General features: G+C 41.2%; 3 protein-coding genes across 3 annotated transcripts, besides 11 other annotated features; 1 reads left to right on the top strand and 2 right to left on the bottom strand.

Annotated features, from left to right (window-relative positions):
* Positions 1-197: 197 nt before the first annotated feature.
* Positions 198-230: a microsatellite.
* A 106-nt stretch (positions 231-336) lies between these two features.
* Positions 337-359: a microsatellite.
* Positions 360-511: 152 nt separating this feature from the next.
* Positions 512-2,144, bottom strand: PVX_117895 (the record flags this gene model as incomplete). The annotated part of the gene is made up of 6 exons (XM_001615822.1): positions 512-760; positions 899-979; positions 1,071-1,216; positions 1,456-1,540; positions 1,752-1,920; positions 2,140-2,144. The coding sequence occupies 6 exons, from the start codon at positions 2,142-2,144 to the stop codon at positions 713-715; spliced, it is 534 nt and encodes a 177-aa protein (XP_001615872.1). The 3' UTR covers positions 512-712.
* Positions 678-735: a microsatellite.
* Positions 2,145-5,338: 3,194 nt separating the features above from the next.
* Positions 5,339-5,394: a microsatellite.
* Positions 5,395-6,145: 751 nt separating this feature from the next.
* PVX_117890 (sortilin, putative) lies at positions 6,146-9,577 on the top strand (the record flags this gene model as incomplete). Its single annotated transcript, XM_001615821.1, has 4 exons — positions 6,146-8,707; positions 8,876-8,980; positions 9,147-9,253; positions 9,407-9,577. The coding sequence occupies exons 1-4, from the start codon at positions 6,394-6,396 to the stop codon at positions 9,575-9,577; spliced, it is 2,697 nt and encodes an 898-aa protein (XP_001615871.1). The 5' UTR covers positions 6,146-6,393.
* Positions 7,525-7,545: a microsatellite.
* Positions 7,874-7,995: a microsatellite.
* A 1,348-nt stretch (positions 9,578-10,925) lies between the features above and the next one.
* Positions 10,926-10,946: a microsatellite.
* A 151-nt stretch (positions 10,947-11,097) lies between these two features.
* PVX_117885 (hypothetical protein, conserved) lies at positions 11,098-15,061 on the bottom strand. The gene has a single exon (XM_001615820.1). It carries the CDS (start codon positions 14,465-14,467, stop codon positions 11,453-11,455), a length of 3,015 nt encoding a protein of 1,004 aa, XP_001615870.1. The 5' UTR covers positions 14,468-15,061; the 3' UTR covers positions 11,098-11,452.
* Positions 11,886-11,914: a microsatellite.
* Positions 13,364-13,391: a microsatellite.
* Positions 14,274-14,339: a microsatellite.
* Positions 15,062-15,219: 158 nt separating the features above from the next.
* Positions 15,220-15,242: a microsatellite.
* Positions 15,243-15,304: the final 62 nt, after the last annotated feature.

The raw sequence follows: 15,304 nt of genomic DNA, 5'->3' as shown, positions 1-15,304 counted from the left end.
CAGTGTGTAACCTCCATAGACCGTTCCCTTATGCGTATGATTATGTGTGTAGGCAGATAAGAGTGAGAGTATTTGCCCGACTTTTACTCACCCACATGGGGATAACCAGTCGGTTTTACCAACGCGAAACGGTGTAGCTGCCAAATGGAAAATCCACATAGGGAATAAATAACTGACAAAGGTTCAGAGAAGGCAAAAGAAACGTCCTCAATGCTCACTGTGGCAAAGTTTGCGCAAACATTTGTGGCACTACTCAACAACAACGTCAGTAGGAGTTATTCACATACTTGCAGATAGCCCAGCCGGTTACCTTCATATCGGCGTGCTAGCTGCCACACGCGCGACTTCTCCACGTGAACATTTCTAATTTGTAATTCTTTTGGCTTTGTCTAAATTTATCTAAATGTGTGTGCACTTAAAAATGGTAAAACGAAATGGCCCATTCAAAAAAAAAAAAAAAAAAAAAAGGAAAAACAAACAAATGGTTATTAATAAAAATTTACATTGTAAAGGTTAAATAAAAAAAAAAAGAGGTGAGAAGAGGGGTGACATTATACACACATAAATATGTATGCACCGTAGTGTGGTTACCCGGATGGGCAGCTAAATCAATACGTGGCTAAATAAAAGGGGTAGATAAACAGACGGGGGGAGAAACATGCGCAAATGGGCATACCCATTTGGAGGTGAACAGATCGGCTATATTTACAACCTACAGATCTAGCTTCAATTTATTTCCAACGTCCATGTGGGATATCATCTGCAAGGGGGGGGTAACAGAAAGGGTATGACGTGCACACAAATATATACGTCCACCCATTTATGGCTAAATAAAACGACATAGCTATGCTCGTAAATCCACCAGAGTGCAAAAATGCATCTCAACGATGAGACGTACGTCTTTAAATTCTTCGAAGGAAATCATCCCATCTCCATCCTTATCGGCCTGTAGAATGGTTCGGTCGACCAGCTGCTGCAACTGCGAGGGGGGAAGAGAACAACAGTGAAGAATCGACGAAAAAGCGACAAAGTAGCGGCGACATTTTCAAAAGATGGGAGGCCAATTTTACCTGTATGTCATTTAAGTTATTCCCCACCATCATCTTCATAACGGTGAACAGCTCCCCGTTGGATATCATTCCGTCCTTATTAATGTCGTAGATATCGAAGGCAAACTTTTTCTTCTGGAAGTCGTCCGTGCTCGAGGCTAGCTTGGCTAGAGGGAGTAAAAAGAGGTGAACAAACGGGTAAAAAAAAAGGTGCGTAAAAGGGTAAACAAACGGGTAAAAAAAAGGTGCGTAAAAGGGTAAACAAACGGATACGTAAAGGTCTTTACAAAATGGCTGTGCCAGTGGATCGGCCAAATTAAAACGACGCGAAAGCTCTCCGTTCAGCTGCACAGTGCACGCCAATTAAGCGCCACAAAAAGTGCCCCCCTTATCGCCCATCTTTTACTTATGCCAACTAAGAATTCCACGAAAGAAACTTTTCCATCCGAGTTGGAATCAAAGATTGAGATGACTCTTTTGACTAGTGGGTTCTAAAAGGTATGAACAAGTTGTCATTAATTAGTAGACACCTGTGAGGGGGGGAAAATGCTGAGCTGCTACGGGTAGGCTCGTTCAGTGCCCACCTAGGGCCACCTCCATACAACAAAAAATAGCGCAAAAGGGTTTTATAAAAAGAAAATAATAATATCTCTCCTTTTGCAATGTCAAAAATGGCTTTTTTTTTTTATTTTTTCCTTTTACGTCACTTATTTCAGGAACGTCGAATAATTCATTTGGATCTAGTTGTCCATTTTTATTTGTGTCAAGTTCAACAAATCTTTTGTACATTTTTTTTATATCCACTTCGCTAAAATTAGCTGCTTGTAACAAATCCTTTTGGTCTTTCTCTGATAATATTGCTTGTGTGTTTCTGCGTCGGAGTGGTAACAACGGGGAGGAAAAAAAAAAGGAGGGACATATTACATGTTCTGATATATTTGCTTTTTTTTTTTACACAGATGTATGTACTCATAAATACCACGCGGCGTTTGCAACTTCTATCTTGCGATAATGCACACCAACGGGTGTACATGAACGAGTGCACATGAACGTGCGGATCGTGAGTTCCAAGTTCACCATTTTCGCCTACCCCATTTTTCCCCTTCTACGAACTCATAGCACAAAATGGAACGGAGTCAAACCAGCAGAAGTCAAAACGTTCCTCGCTTTGTGCTTATCTTGGGGGTTATGAAAAATGCGCGCGGGGAAAGGACGCACGTGTGTACTCACATATATATGTATGTATATATATGTATATATCTGTATGTATGTACGCATGTGCAAACCGTACGGACATGCCCCCCCTCTGTCCAAAAAAACTGCTAAGAAAGCGTCACAAAAGTGTAAATGTAAGCATAAACATTCTCGTTATTTCCCCCTATAATTATGCGCAAAAGGTCTTTATAAATAAGTCGCAAAGGAGGTATTCCTTTTTCCACCATGCTTCGTACATTTGCTCATGCGTTTTTTTTTTTTTTTTTTTTTTTTTACTCATTTATTTTGTTTTTTTTTTTTTCCCTTTTTGTCGTTATAATTTACAAAGCAAAAATGGCGGGAAATGTATATAAAAATAAATGTACACAAATATAAGTACAGAAATGGCCTTAGGGGCAAAGCACAAGCATTAGCTCAGTTTGGAAATAATTAATAATTTTACAAACACACATCTTACATACGTTAACAGCAGCGGATATGTGTAATGTGCAGCAGGAATTTTCCTCACTGAATAAAATAGACTCACCTATCGCATTTTTACAAAAGTGGAAATAATGCTGCAATTTTTTAAGGTTGCTAAGAATTTTGCTCCCCCCAAAAATTCCCCTACTTTTTAAAAAAAGGTGTCATTTGCGAGCACAGGCTGGAAATAAAATTCTCAGGGGGGGGATGTGTATCGCTTTGGGCGCAGCACATGCGCGTCGAGGTAATTCTGGCAAAAGGGTTCAAAAAAGGGCAATAAACAGGGCAATAAAAAGGCGCAATAAGGAGGCGCAATTAAAAGGCACTAAAGCCAAAATGTAATGCCATTAAATCCGCAGCGCAGGGCCAAATGCCCCAAATGATAGCACGGGGGTGTACTCAAAATAGCCACTGCAAAGCGGGAAACCCTATTTTACCTTCTCCGCAAAATGTGCACGCGCGCGGAAAATGTTACTGCCCGTTCATGCACAGTCAGCCAGAAGGGAGGGGGGAAAATGGGGGAATTTATTAAAAGGGTGAAATTAAACAGAGGGTGAGGTCAGGAGCCAAACGTGGAAAAATGTGTGGCGAATAAGCGTTCCCAAAAGTGTAGTGGTTAATCACGTGAAAGCGCGCAGAAGGCTAACTCATGAACAGAAGGAATTTCACGCACAAAAAGGGGAAAGAAATGAACACGAAAAGGCGAAGCTATGCACATTTAAAAGAAAAAAAAAAAAAAAGGATAAATATTGAGAGGCATTTTATTTTCGCCAAAATGTATACGACAAGGGAAAAACAACATAACACTATCCCGCACATAGGAAAGCAAAATCTTCAAATCGTTTAATTTGTAGACTTCATTTTGTCATGAAAAAAATGTACCAATAAAATGAGCGCATGTGTTTGTAGATATATATACGTACGCTTACGTGCGTGTGTGCTTGGCTCACATAAGCTTCATGTACGCCGCCACATATACCCTTTTGCGCAGTAAAAATAAGCGCCCAAATGGGTATATTGAACCAGGAGCCGCTTCCGCCAACATGCTGGCCATAAGACAATGCTACCAGACAATTTAAATGTTCTTCTAAATGTGAATTATCATTACCACACTATTGCGCATTGCGAGAAGGGGTATATAAATATACATACACAGGTATGCTCATGCACAGAAGGGTTAACAAAACATCCCACAATTCACACTCACACAGTTGTACAAAATTCGTCCATAAAGTTGTGCATGTGAAAGTGAAAGCTTCCAAATGGAGGTATGCTTTTACGGGAAAATGGAACATTGGCATATCCCTCCTATTTCCTGTTCCTTACAGAATAGCCATCTTTACACGGTAAAAATGCTTAATAATTTATGCTGTAGCAGGTAGGCAAAATGTAGGAAAAGGCATATGCACAGCACATATATTTAATATGTACACATTTGACGTGTTAAAAGGGGGAGAAGACATTAACGTGTGTTCCTTTTCCTGCTCTGTCATTTTGAAAAAAAAAAATTCTTTTAAAAAATATCATAACAGGTGGGAATTTATTCGGCCCCCCTTCCCATTTCCGCTTTTCCCAATTCTGTCATGAATTAGCAAATTAGGGTTAAAAAGGGAGAAGTCTTTTTTTTTTTTATGTTAAAATAGTGACCATCACAAAATTTGCAGACGCTGAATGACTTGCTCATTGGGGGCAACGGGGATAAAGCAGTTACATTTTTTCTTTTTTACGGTTAGCCACATAGAGACAGTTCGCGCGACGCTCGATATGCAAATATTTCGAAAAATGGCTGCTGCTTCTTTACGTGTGCAAAGGGGAAGGCGGCCTGCTTGGCCCTCCAATTAACCAGATTATCCGCTTGGGGTTTACGCAAAATGGAAATTTCTCCGTGCAGTCAAATAGCACATGTCGCACGTGCGGATGTTGCTAAAAGGTACATACGTGGGGATGCAATTTTTAATGCTTTACCAGAAGCTCTGTGGGGCCAAATGCCTCTGCTTTTCGCTTGCCTCGACCTTTGCAGCAACACTTGTTTGGCGAATGAGCTAAACACAGTGGTCACCCCCCCCACGTATAAATGAACATATGTATATATACATGCACAGGCGTATTCACTTTTAGCCAAGCAGTGTGCGTTTTTTTTCATTTTTCACAAAAAAAAACGACATTTTCGGGGAAATGGTATTCCCCCTGTTGTTCTCTTAAGCAGCGCAACTCCTTACATGCACCAGGTATTTAAATCTCCCCACTCCTTGATCTCATGCAAAGCCAAGTTTTCCACCCTCCGGACATTGCATAAAAAAAAGGGACAAAAATGCAACGTACGCGCATTATTGTAGCCATTTCGGTGAGCATGTAGATTATTTCACTCACGCATGCATGTCACTGTAGACGCTTCCTTTTAACACCCCGATCGGTGTCCTTATTGGTACAATTTTGTGCGCGCTGCATTTTCGGAAAAACGCACGAACATACGTTAAGCGGCGAAGGTTGATGTAGTTCTTCCCTACGTTTTCGTGTATATTTAAAAAAAAAAAAAAACGAACAAACAAACAAACAGGTGAATAAAATTTTCCCATTCAGTGTAGCCTTCGCCTGAACGAAATGTAACTCCCCTAAATGATAAATAAAATGTACAGGTTTTTCTTCCCCCCTTCAACAGTGATATTTTGTTCACCACTTAGTGGCATTTTTAACGAATGCCTTGTGGTTGCATGAGGACATTGAGCACACGCATTCGTTCATGTGTACAAATGCACGGATGCTCCGGCATACATACGTACATGCGGGCATATGCGCAGCTATACATTTGTGTTATGCATACCAGTTATGCACAGCTTGCTTAGTAAAAACTTCTCTGCTGCTACAGTAGTAGAAACATTTTTATTTCACACTCGCGTCGGATTTTTTGTTCTCACCTTTTTTCGCCTAAACAAGCAACTACACAGCTATGTCCCTTTTCTGTGTATGCGTATTATATGCTGTATTGTAAAATAAAAAAAAAAAAAAAAAAAAAAAAGAGGCAGTGTTTTGTGCCATATATAAAACAATATTTTAAAAATTAACTCAGCATTGTGAAACTTTTTTTTTTTTTTTTTTTCCTTTTACATTCACAGGAAGAAATAAGAAAAGCGTAGATTTAATTTTATTTCGCTATTTTTTCCCCTTTTTTTTATGTTAATGTTTGAAGTTAAGAGAAGTGTTTAAGGCTTGTGCGTGTACGTGAGGGTGATACGTCCGTATGTATACGTGAACACTCGTATGCATACGTGTGAGCGTATATGCCATCGCGCTTCCGTTTTTCGCACCGAAGCTTCATGCCCTGTGCGCCAACGGGATAAAGGGTTAAGCGGCAAAGGGATGAGAATAACGGACTAAGCGATAACGGCTGATCGGTAACGGCTAAGCAGTAACGGTGTAAACACTGAACGGTGTGAACACCGAACGGGTAAACACCGAACGGACTAAGCCAAACGGACTAAACCGAACGACAGAACGCAGCTCGGTCACCACAGCGAAACGACCCAATGCGCTTATGTGAACTGGAGGAAGCAGGCTGAACGCACACCGCTCGCTTGTCAGAACAGCACCGTTTCCCCGTCGCGCGCCCGCCGCCGCTCCCGCCGCTGCGCTTTTCAAACGCGTACCTACCCGCTCACACAACTTAAGGATGAAAAAGAAGGCCGAAACGAAGCTGTCACGATTTAAGTGCCACCACCACTCAGATGAAAGAGAAACTCTAGCCGCTGCCTCCAACCGTGCAGATAGGAATAAAGAGAGGGATAAAAGCACACATTTCAGGAGAGCTCTGCTCTTCACCTTTTTATTCCTTTTTTTTTCCTTAACCCGTTTTGCACAATGCCAAGTGACCAAAAAGAAAGTCTCCGTGAGTGAAATCAATTTCGACAGTGCCGTGGAGGATGTCCAATGGTGCGGCAACAATCACATGACTGTTCTGGTTAAAACGGTTAAAGGGAGACTGTACAGAAGTTCGGATGGAGGGAAAATTTGGACCAACATAACGAGCAGTTTGTCAGAGAATCCTGTTAATAAAAATGAGCCAGCAAATCATACGAATGATGTGACCACCGTAGACCTCATCATGGTCAACCCTGTGAATAAAAATATAATTCTAATTATTGGTAACCAAAAAAATCATTTCGTCTCGGAAGATTCCGGAGAAACATTTCGATTAATAAATTATAAAAATAAAATAAACTTTTGGCAATTCCATAGTACCAAGACACACTGGGCATTGGTATCCTCTTGGACTTCAGCTTGTTACTCTACGGATGAAAAAAGCGGAGAGTGCATGCAAACCTTATCGGTGACAAAAGATCTAGGGAGAACCTTCCAACTTATAGACATTTATGTGGTTCAGTTTAATTGGGGAGATAAAGACACCCATTCGGAAGACACAGTGTATTACACGAGACATAAAAACAGAAATGGACACCAACAGAGATTCAGTGGATGGTCAAAAGATGTCGATTTTGTAAGAACAGACAATTTTGGAAAAAACGTAGATGTGCTAGTCAAACAAGGAAATAAGTTTTTAATCTCCAATGGGTATATATTTGTGGCTAAACTGAATGATGTCATCAAGCAAACTGTAAACATGATGGTTTCAACAGATGGGGGGAAAACGTTTAATAAAGCTAACTTGCCAGAAAATATTCATGAAAAGTCCTACACCGTTTTGGACACTTCCGAAGGAGCTATCATGTTGCATGTAAATCACGGAACATCATCAGATAGAATCAACACGGGAAATGTATACATATCGGATGCATCTGGCCTCAATTATACTCTTTCTCTGCCAAACAACATTCGAACCTCATCAGGGGAATGCGAATTCGACCGAATATTAAGCTTGGACGGAGTGTACATTGCCAATTTTCTCGACGAAAATGATGATATAAAGGATGAAGATCTGCGATTTCATAATTTTAAAGCACAGCTGGAAGAAGACGTTAGTCCATTTCAAACAAATACAGAGAAGAGAAAAAAACAGGCAGCCAAGGGAAAAAACGAGGACCTCGTGAGGACTGTAATTTCTTTTAATAAAGGTGGGCACTGGTCCTATTTGAAAGCTCCCAAAGTTGATAGTAGGGGAAATAAATATGACTGTGGGGATAACTGCTTCTTACACTTACATGGAATTACAAACTATCATCAGTATGCCCCTTTTTATTCCATCGAAAATGCCGTTGGAATAATTATGGGGACTGGTAATGTAGGTAGCCATTTAAGGTACGAAAGTGATGAGGTGAATACTTTCCTGTCTAGAGATGGGGGAGTAACCTGGATGGAAGCACATAAGGGGCCATATATTTACGAATATGGAGACCATGGTGGGTTGATAGTCATGGCTGATGACTTACGTAAAACGAATCAAATTGTTTTCAGTTGGAATGAAGGCCAAAGTTGGTTCGATTTCGAATTAGGGCAATTTTCCATCGACGTTGATAACATTGTAGCGGAGCCCAATTCTTCTTCAGTTGAATTTTTAGTATATGGAACAAGAAACGATGTCGGGGTGCTTTACCATTTAGATTTTAATGCACTCGGTCAACCTCTATGTAAAGGGTTATGGGCAGCTGACTCTGTTTCTTCAGACTATGAAACGTGGTCACCTACCAGTGGATCCTTTTCGGACAAATGTATTTTAGGAAGAAAAATTACCTACACAAGAAGAAAGCAAACGTCTGAATGCTTTAATGGAAAAGACTTAAAAAGAACTGTTGATAAAAAGTCCTGTGAATGTACACCAGAAGATTACGAATGTGAAACTGGCTTTACAAGAAAAGTGGGAAGTTACGAGTGTAAGCCGAACGATCCCACGCTGACCATCGAAGGATGTACTAGTAGTTCTTATTTTTACGCAAATGCGTATAGAAAGGTGCCAGGGGATATTTGCGTTAATGGGTGGGTCCCCGAGAAGGTCCCCGTGCCTTGTCCCGCGCACGCGCCATTTAACAGAAGTAAGTGCACGTTGGTGGAGAGAATTTTTTGCACCCCGTTTGTTCGCGTGGTGCTGCGTCGAATGGCGTTCCTTTGTGAGCACCATAGGGGTAGAAGTGCCCACACGGAATTTGCCCCACTGGCGGATCCCCCATCCCATCTCATCACATTCTTTTTCCCCCCTGCAGGTGCCAAGTCTATCCTGTTCATACTTTTCATTTTGGGCCTGATCATGCTCATAGTGACGTACCTCTGCAGAAACCCCAAATTTAAGCACCTCTTTTACAACTACGGTAGTTACGAAATGAGCGCGCTGAGGAAAGCTTTGCCAACCTCGGCGTTCGCCCAGTTTGCGAATACTTTTGAGAGTACATTTTAGGATACTTTTGGAACATTTTTGAGAATACCTTTCCGCCTTTTTTGTGCACTTGCTTTATGGCGCCCCCTCCCCCCACGCAGGCTTCGACACCTTCGAGCATGTCAAGTACTCGGTCATTAAGACGAAGAGAGGAAACGTAAGCACCAACGTGTTTGAGCCGGAAATGGAGTTCATAGATGCCGAGCAGGTAGGAATCAGCAGCTGAGTGGCGTTCCTCACCCCGTCGTTTATACTTGCTCGATTTGTTCTGCCATGATGAATGTGCTGCACACTTCAATGTTGAAAGTATCGATGTGATGTTACTGGTTGTATTTTCCCCCTTTTTATACACCCCCTACAGGATGACAATGAGGAAGATGTACCCACCCTTTTGTCATATTCCAACGATAGGAACAGAACGCGCAACAACGATTTCAAGTTAACGAGGAATCGTTCCAATCAGAATAATTATTTAACATCAAGGAATGTTTCCCCCCCGAAAAAGTACCCAGAAAATATTGAGCTCTTATGAGGAAATTCTTCATGGTGTTATAGTAGCCGCAGCGGAGGAGGTCCTGTGGCGTCAGTTCCGTTGTACATTGCGGAGTGTGTGCGTTTGCGGGAGGTTATTTCGTGCACGTGTATGTGTATGTACGTGCGGGTATGTGCGTGCCGTTTTTAAGGATGTCAATCTGCCCCGTGCGCAAAAAATGCACAAACGGTGACAGTGACATTTGCGGCGACAGTAACGTTTGCGGCGATCGTAACATTAGTGGCGATCGTGACGTTGGCGACGATCGTGACATTGGCGGCGATCGTTACATTGGCGGCGTTGGCGGCGGTCGTTACATTGGTGACGACAGTGACGGTGATAATAATGGCAAAGGAAGAGGAACTGTACAGTAATTATTTTTTAATGCGTGTTCTCACCATTTCTCTTTTTATTGTTACTCCTATTGTTATTCCTGTTGTTATAGTAATTGCCCCCATTGCGCTGCCATCCGTGCTGCTGTTAGTATTATTAGTGTATCATTACCTTTTTTATGTGTTAGTAACACCTCTTTTAATGGTTCCCATAATGTGTGTGTTCCCTTTTATTAATTCCCCCTGCGTTTCCCCTTCGCTCTCATCTGCGTGTAAAAAACATTCATTATCAACATTGTTTATTTTTTTTTTTTTTTTTTTTTTTTATCCTAGCATGTTGTTATTATTGGTGAAAGCTTTGCCATACCCAATGAATATTCGTTTTTTACCCATTTATTGTCTATGTAGGTCATATTTTTTTATTTTTTCAATTTATACAGTATGGAAAAGAAGTTGTTTTTGAGTAATAGTTTTACTACAAAATGGTTATTCTTTGTGCACTGATGCTGCGCACACGTCTGCGCGTATGCATGTGCTTGTGTGTGTGCGTATATATGTATGTATGTGCTCGCGTGTGTGCGCATATGTATCATACCTACACCGTCGCTTAGCATATGCCTACATTTTCATGTACCCCTTGTTTTTTTGTTTTACCATCATCCTTTACCATGCTCGAAATAAATAAAAAAAAAAAAAAAAAAAAATTAACTTTTAGCTATTAAAAAAGAAGAAGCAAAAACAAAAAGTCACTTCGAAATGGAGTTTCCAAATAGGGGAAAAGTAGAATGTCCCCTTCGTAATGAAGCCTCCAAAAATGAAAATACCCCCCCCCGACATTTGCCAAATTCGATTAAAGTTTATTCACATTTTCGCAAAAACGACTCTGCTTCAATACATGTGCGTTTGGGAGGGGCGTAAAACGTGCCATTGGCATAGACATAAAAACATCGAATTGGACTTATTTCCCTTACTTATTTAGTTCTTTTGCGTTAAGAATAAAAAAAAAAAAATTAACTTAAAAAAGGAGCTATTAATACAATTGTACAATATACAAATAAAACAGAAAAATGTTACACAGCATGAACGCATTTGGATAACAATTTTTTTTTTTTTTTTTTTCCTTTTGCGTTCAAACCCCCCGTGTGATAATTTGTTCACAGCAGGAGGGGAGTACTAAAAAGTGGAAAATACTTTCCCACCTTTTCAATCCTCTTTTTAAAAGCATTTTTCTTTTTTTAAAGAGTATTGCAGGTTACACACACTTTGTGACAAACTGTAAAATGCCGCTATTTTTCGGTCTACTTGAACTAAACAATTGCGATGAATCGGCCACTCCTGCGTTATTTTTGCTACGTGCGGGAGCGCGCCTGAATGAATATTCGCCTGTCCAAATCAAAAAACGAATTTAGCACACAGAGCGCGCAGCTGCGAATGGCTGTTGTTGGGGAGGGGCACATAAAGCCCATTTGAGTTTACCATTTGGGCTTACCATTTGGGCTTGCCATTTAAGCTTGCCATTTAAGCTTGCCATTTGCGCTACGCTTCACCGCTTCATCTTGCGCTGCACGGGCTTATCATCGGGGCCCAAGCGGGGGTCGCCGCCCCACGTGGGGGGAAACCACATCGGATAAACTCGCTTGTACAAAAAGATAAAAACCTTGTCGTGCTGCTTCAAGACGTTACTAAAGAGGCATTTCATTTTCCCATGGGTGCCCAAAGATTCCAGTATTTTTCCAGTCAACCCAAATTTTGTGTGTAACTGGGCAGGCTTGAAATAATTTATGTCCTCCGGCCTATAAAACATGTTTCGAATGACTGCTTTCTTTTTATGAATTTTGAAAATGTCTCCACACAGGCTTATTCTCTTCATAATTATCCTCTTGCAGTCACAGTTGACAACCTTTCCGTGTGCAACAATGACGGGGGTGGTACTCGCACAATCGGCCCCATAATTCGCATACGCATCAGCAGAAGTGTGCACAACATTGGGTTCTTCTCCACTGTAGTGGCAATGTCCCAGCTGGAGTGTATTTCCCCCTAACTGCCCAATTAACCCCATTTCGGACTCCCCCCCCCGTGCTGCCAAAAAACACAGGTTCGCATTCCCCCCTGAAGGAACTCTCTTTATCAAAAAAACGGGGGCATTCGTTACAGTCGTGAAGCCAAAAATGGAAGCTACATATTTCTTGCCGTGCTTCAAATGCTTCTCATACTTCCCCTTGGACTGTATCCCCTTAATAATTTGTTCACTAAAAATAGGGCAACCTATAAAATGCCTAAATCCGCACACAATTTCGAACACCTCCTTTGACTCTACTTTTTCAGAATACGATGCCATTCGTTCCACCTCCATGTTGACGACGGTCACCTTTCGCTCATATGGCAGCAAAGATGAAACGACAATCGGCAGGTTCTTCTTCTTTATATCATTTATTAAGTGCAGCAACTTCCCATCATTTTTTATAACAAATAAACAGTAGGCATCCGTTACGGTGAATTCCCCCCTTACAATTCTGGAGTTTTCCACGAACTTTTTCTTCGAATATTTACTTAAATTTTCGTAATTTTCATAATCATAAATGCGTGAGTAGGCCAGTGGTAAATCCTCGTACACGTCTATGTAGGACGACTTGAAGCTCTGAAGAATTCGGTACTTTTTAAATCTTTCCTTTGCGCTTATGTTTTTGCACAGGTAGACGTGGTCCGAGTTGTTGGAGTCCCTTTCGAGGTCGTCATCATTCGTGCCATTGGTCATCTCGCCATTCGTAGCATTGGTCATCTCACCATTCGTGGGGACATCCCCCTCTTCGTCGTCCACGTCCAAGTCGTCTTCGCTCTCCTCAGCGGAGCTACTTGCCCGTGATTCCTCCCCGCTTCTTAAATGAACTTCCTCTTTCCTAAACGGTTTAGTACTCTCTAGAAAATATTTCCTCGCGTTCAACGTTTCACTCCTGTTGTATGAGCATATGAAATCTTCCCCCACTTCGTGCTTCTCGTTGGACACATGTGCCCACGAATGGTTGGACTGGCACCTTTGGTCTGTGCCTCCATACGTGTTATTGCTACTAAAGTTGGTGGAGGATGCGTACAACTCATTGAACGTAGTGGGCTTCTCCACGCAGGTGGCGCCGTTACTGCCGCTGTGAAGCCATCCCTTTTGGTTGCTACCCCCGTGGGATAATGCACTGTCCAAATTGAATTTATACACAAGGTCGACTCCCTCGCTGGAATGATCATCCCTGCTGTTTGGCAGTCTCTCACTTGGCAATCTCTCACATGGCAGTCTCTCACTTGGCCCTCTCCCGGTGGTCACCTCCGCTCTGCTGCTATCCATAAGCGTCATTAAATTATCGCACTGCATGTGATGCTCCTCCTCGGTGTAGGGACGTACGCACACTAAGTCATCCTCCTCATTCATGTTACACCTATTTTTACAATTCTGAATGGGCAAAAAGTTATAGTCAATGTTATTACAGTTATAGTAAAAGTTCGCGTCGGGGGACGTCTGTCTGCTCAGAATGTCACTTAAAAAATTGGAATTAAATCCTTCACTTTGGTCTCTCTGACCGAACCGATTTAGCAATTTATCTGCTTTTTCTTCACCGCTACTCCTCTTGGACGTCATCACATCTATGACGTATATATCATCAATGTAGTAGTCACCCGCGTTTGTTATGTGCACAGGGTTATGGACATTAAACCCTGCCCCTTTGACAAAGCCCTTCAAATAAACGGAGTCCGTCTGCTCATTGTACGCATAAGAATTGACCATCATGTAACCCCTGCCCTCCCGATAAGAAACGCTTCGTACTTTCATATTCATAATTTCGCTGTACAGTTTGTAAAAATCTCCACTCTTGCTTGCGCGGTCAGTGTTGCCGCCACTCCCGTTGATGAAAAATATTTTATCATGTTGCGTAAACTCAGAGTTGAAATACCTAGTCACGAATTTCTGAGAATATTTGCTGCTTTCGTCCGTGTTATACCCCACCCCGATGACGGAAGGGACACCTTGTATTTTTAAAAGCGAAAGAAGGTTGTAACCCAATTCGTCGAACGAAGAATCTTCAATTGTCCCATCCTTAAATATACACAAGACGACGTCTGCACATTTTGTTCCATCTATAATTCCGTAAATGTCTCTCGGAATGTCATAAATTACAAGCGATCTTTTTTTTTTTTTTTCTGCGTGTACTGTATATATGTCGTACAAATTTATAGTGTCCGTTATGACATTATCTCCATTTTTTTCACACAGGTATTTTATAAACTCTTTCTTAAATGAGAGTACATCGGCATCTTCGTGGAACCCTAACAGGCAAATATTTAAGCAGTTATAGAAGGGGATGTACTTTGATTTTTCCTCCAGTTCGCTCTTTATGTTGCTCACTTTGCTGTTATGGGACTGAAGTGCCCGATGTAATATGCTGCTGTACTTTTGGATTAAATTTTTTTTCTTCTTCTTTTGCTGATTTTTCGCACTCTTATTATTCTTCTTATGACTCTTTAGCTTTTTAAAATGCTTATTCTGCTGTTTCAAATGCGACCTGTGCTTCATTGTTTAGTATAATGTATTTAAAATGGGGAAAAAGTTTTCTTTTTTGGACTTTCTTTTTTCCAAGCTTCAGCGCGCTGTGAATTTGACACCCAAAAAAAGGGAAGCGGCGAAGCGGAAGAGGCGATGCGGAAGAGCCGAAGCGGGAAAAATGCGGCAGTCGATAGTCTCGCTACGGTCTTGCGTACATATGGGTCACGCGATATAGCATACATACGTGGGCACAGTTGCCCCCGTTGTTCGTGTGTTTTATATCCCCTGTTGTACTTTTGCTGGCTAAACTTTTGGCAGCAGCGCAGGCAAAAAGGGAAGCTTCAAAACTAACGTTTGCAGTAAAAAGGGCTCAAAAGCGATACGTAAAAAGGCCTCCCAAACTAACCGCCTCAACGAACGTAAAATGAACAAAAGTTAAATGGGGAAAAAAATGCTCTTTAAAATGGTATAGTAATAGGGCGCCCCTTGGAACCTTTCCATAAGTGCTCACGTAACGTATGTTCCCTTTCCCTATACATACGACGTGCGAGTTGTATAGCGAAACGGTAGCTGATATAAAAGCTTAAAAAAAATTGCAATCCATTTTTGCAAAAATGTATGCATAAAAAAAAATCAGTTGTAGGATAAAAAGAGTTAAAAATTTTTAATTTATAAAAAAAAAAAAAAAGCGTGCCGCCATCGTATTTTACGATTAATTCAGCGCCGCCCATCGCAACGATATATATACCTCTTTTTTTTTTCACTTAAATTGAGAAGGAAACCGGGAAAAAAAATAAATACATATAAATGCAAGCGATCCGTGAACCTTCAAAATTTATTCATCACCACGCGCAAATATTTACTCAT

This window comes from Plasmodium vivax, chromosome 12, assembly GCF_000002415.2.
Source record: "Plasmodium vivax chromosome 12, whole genome shotgun sequence".
Lineage (NCBI taxonomy): Eukaryota > Apicomplexa > Aconoidasida > Haemosporida > Plasmodiidae > Plasmodium > Plasmodium vivax.
This window is presented reverse-complemented; position numbering and strand designations above follow the sequence as displayed.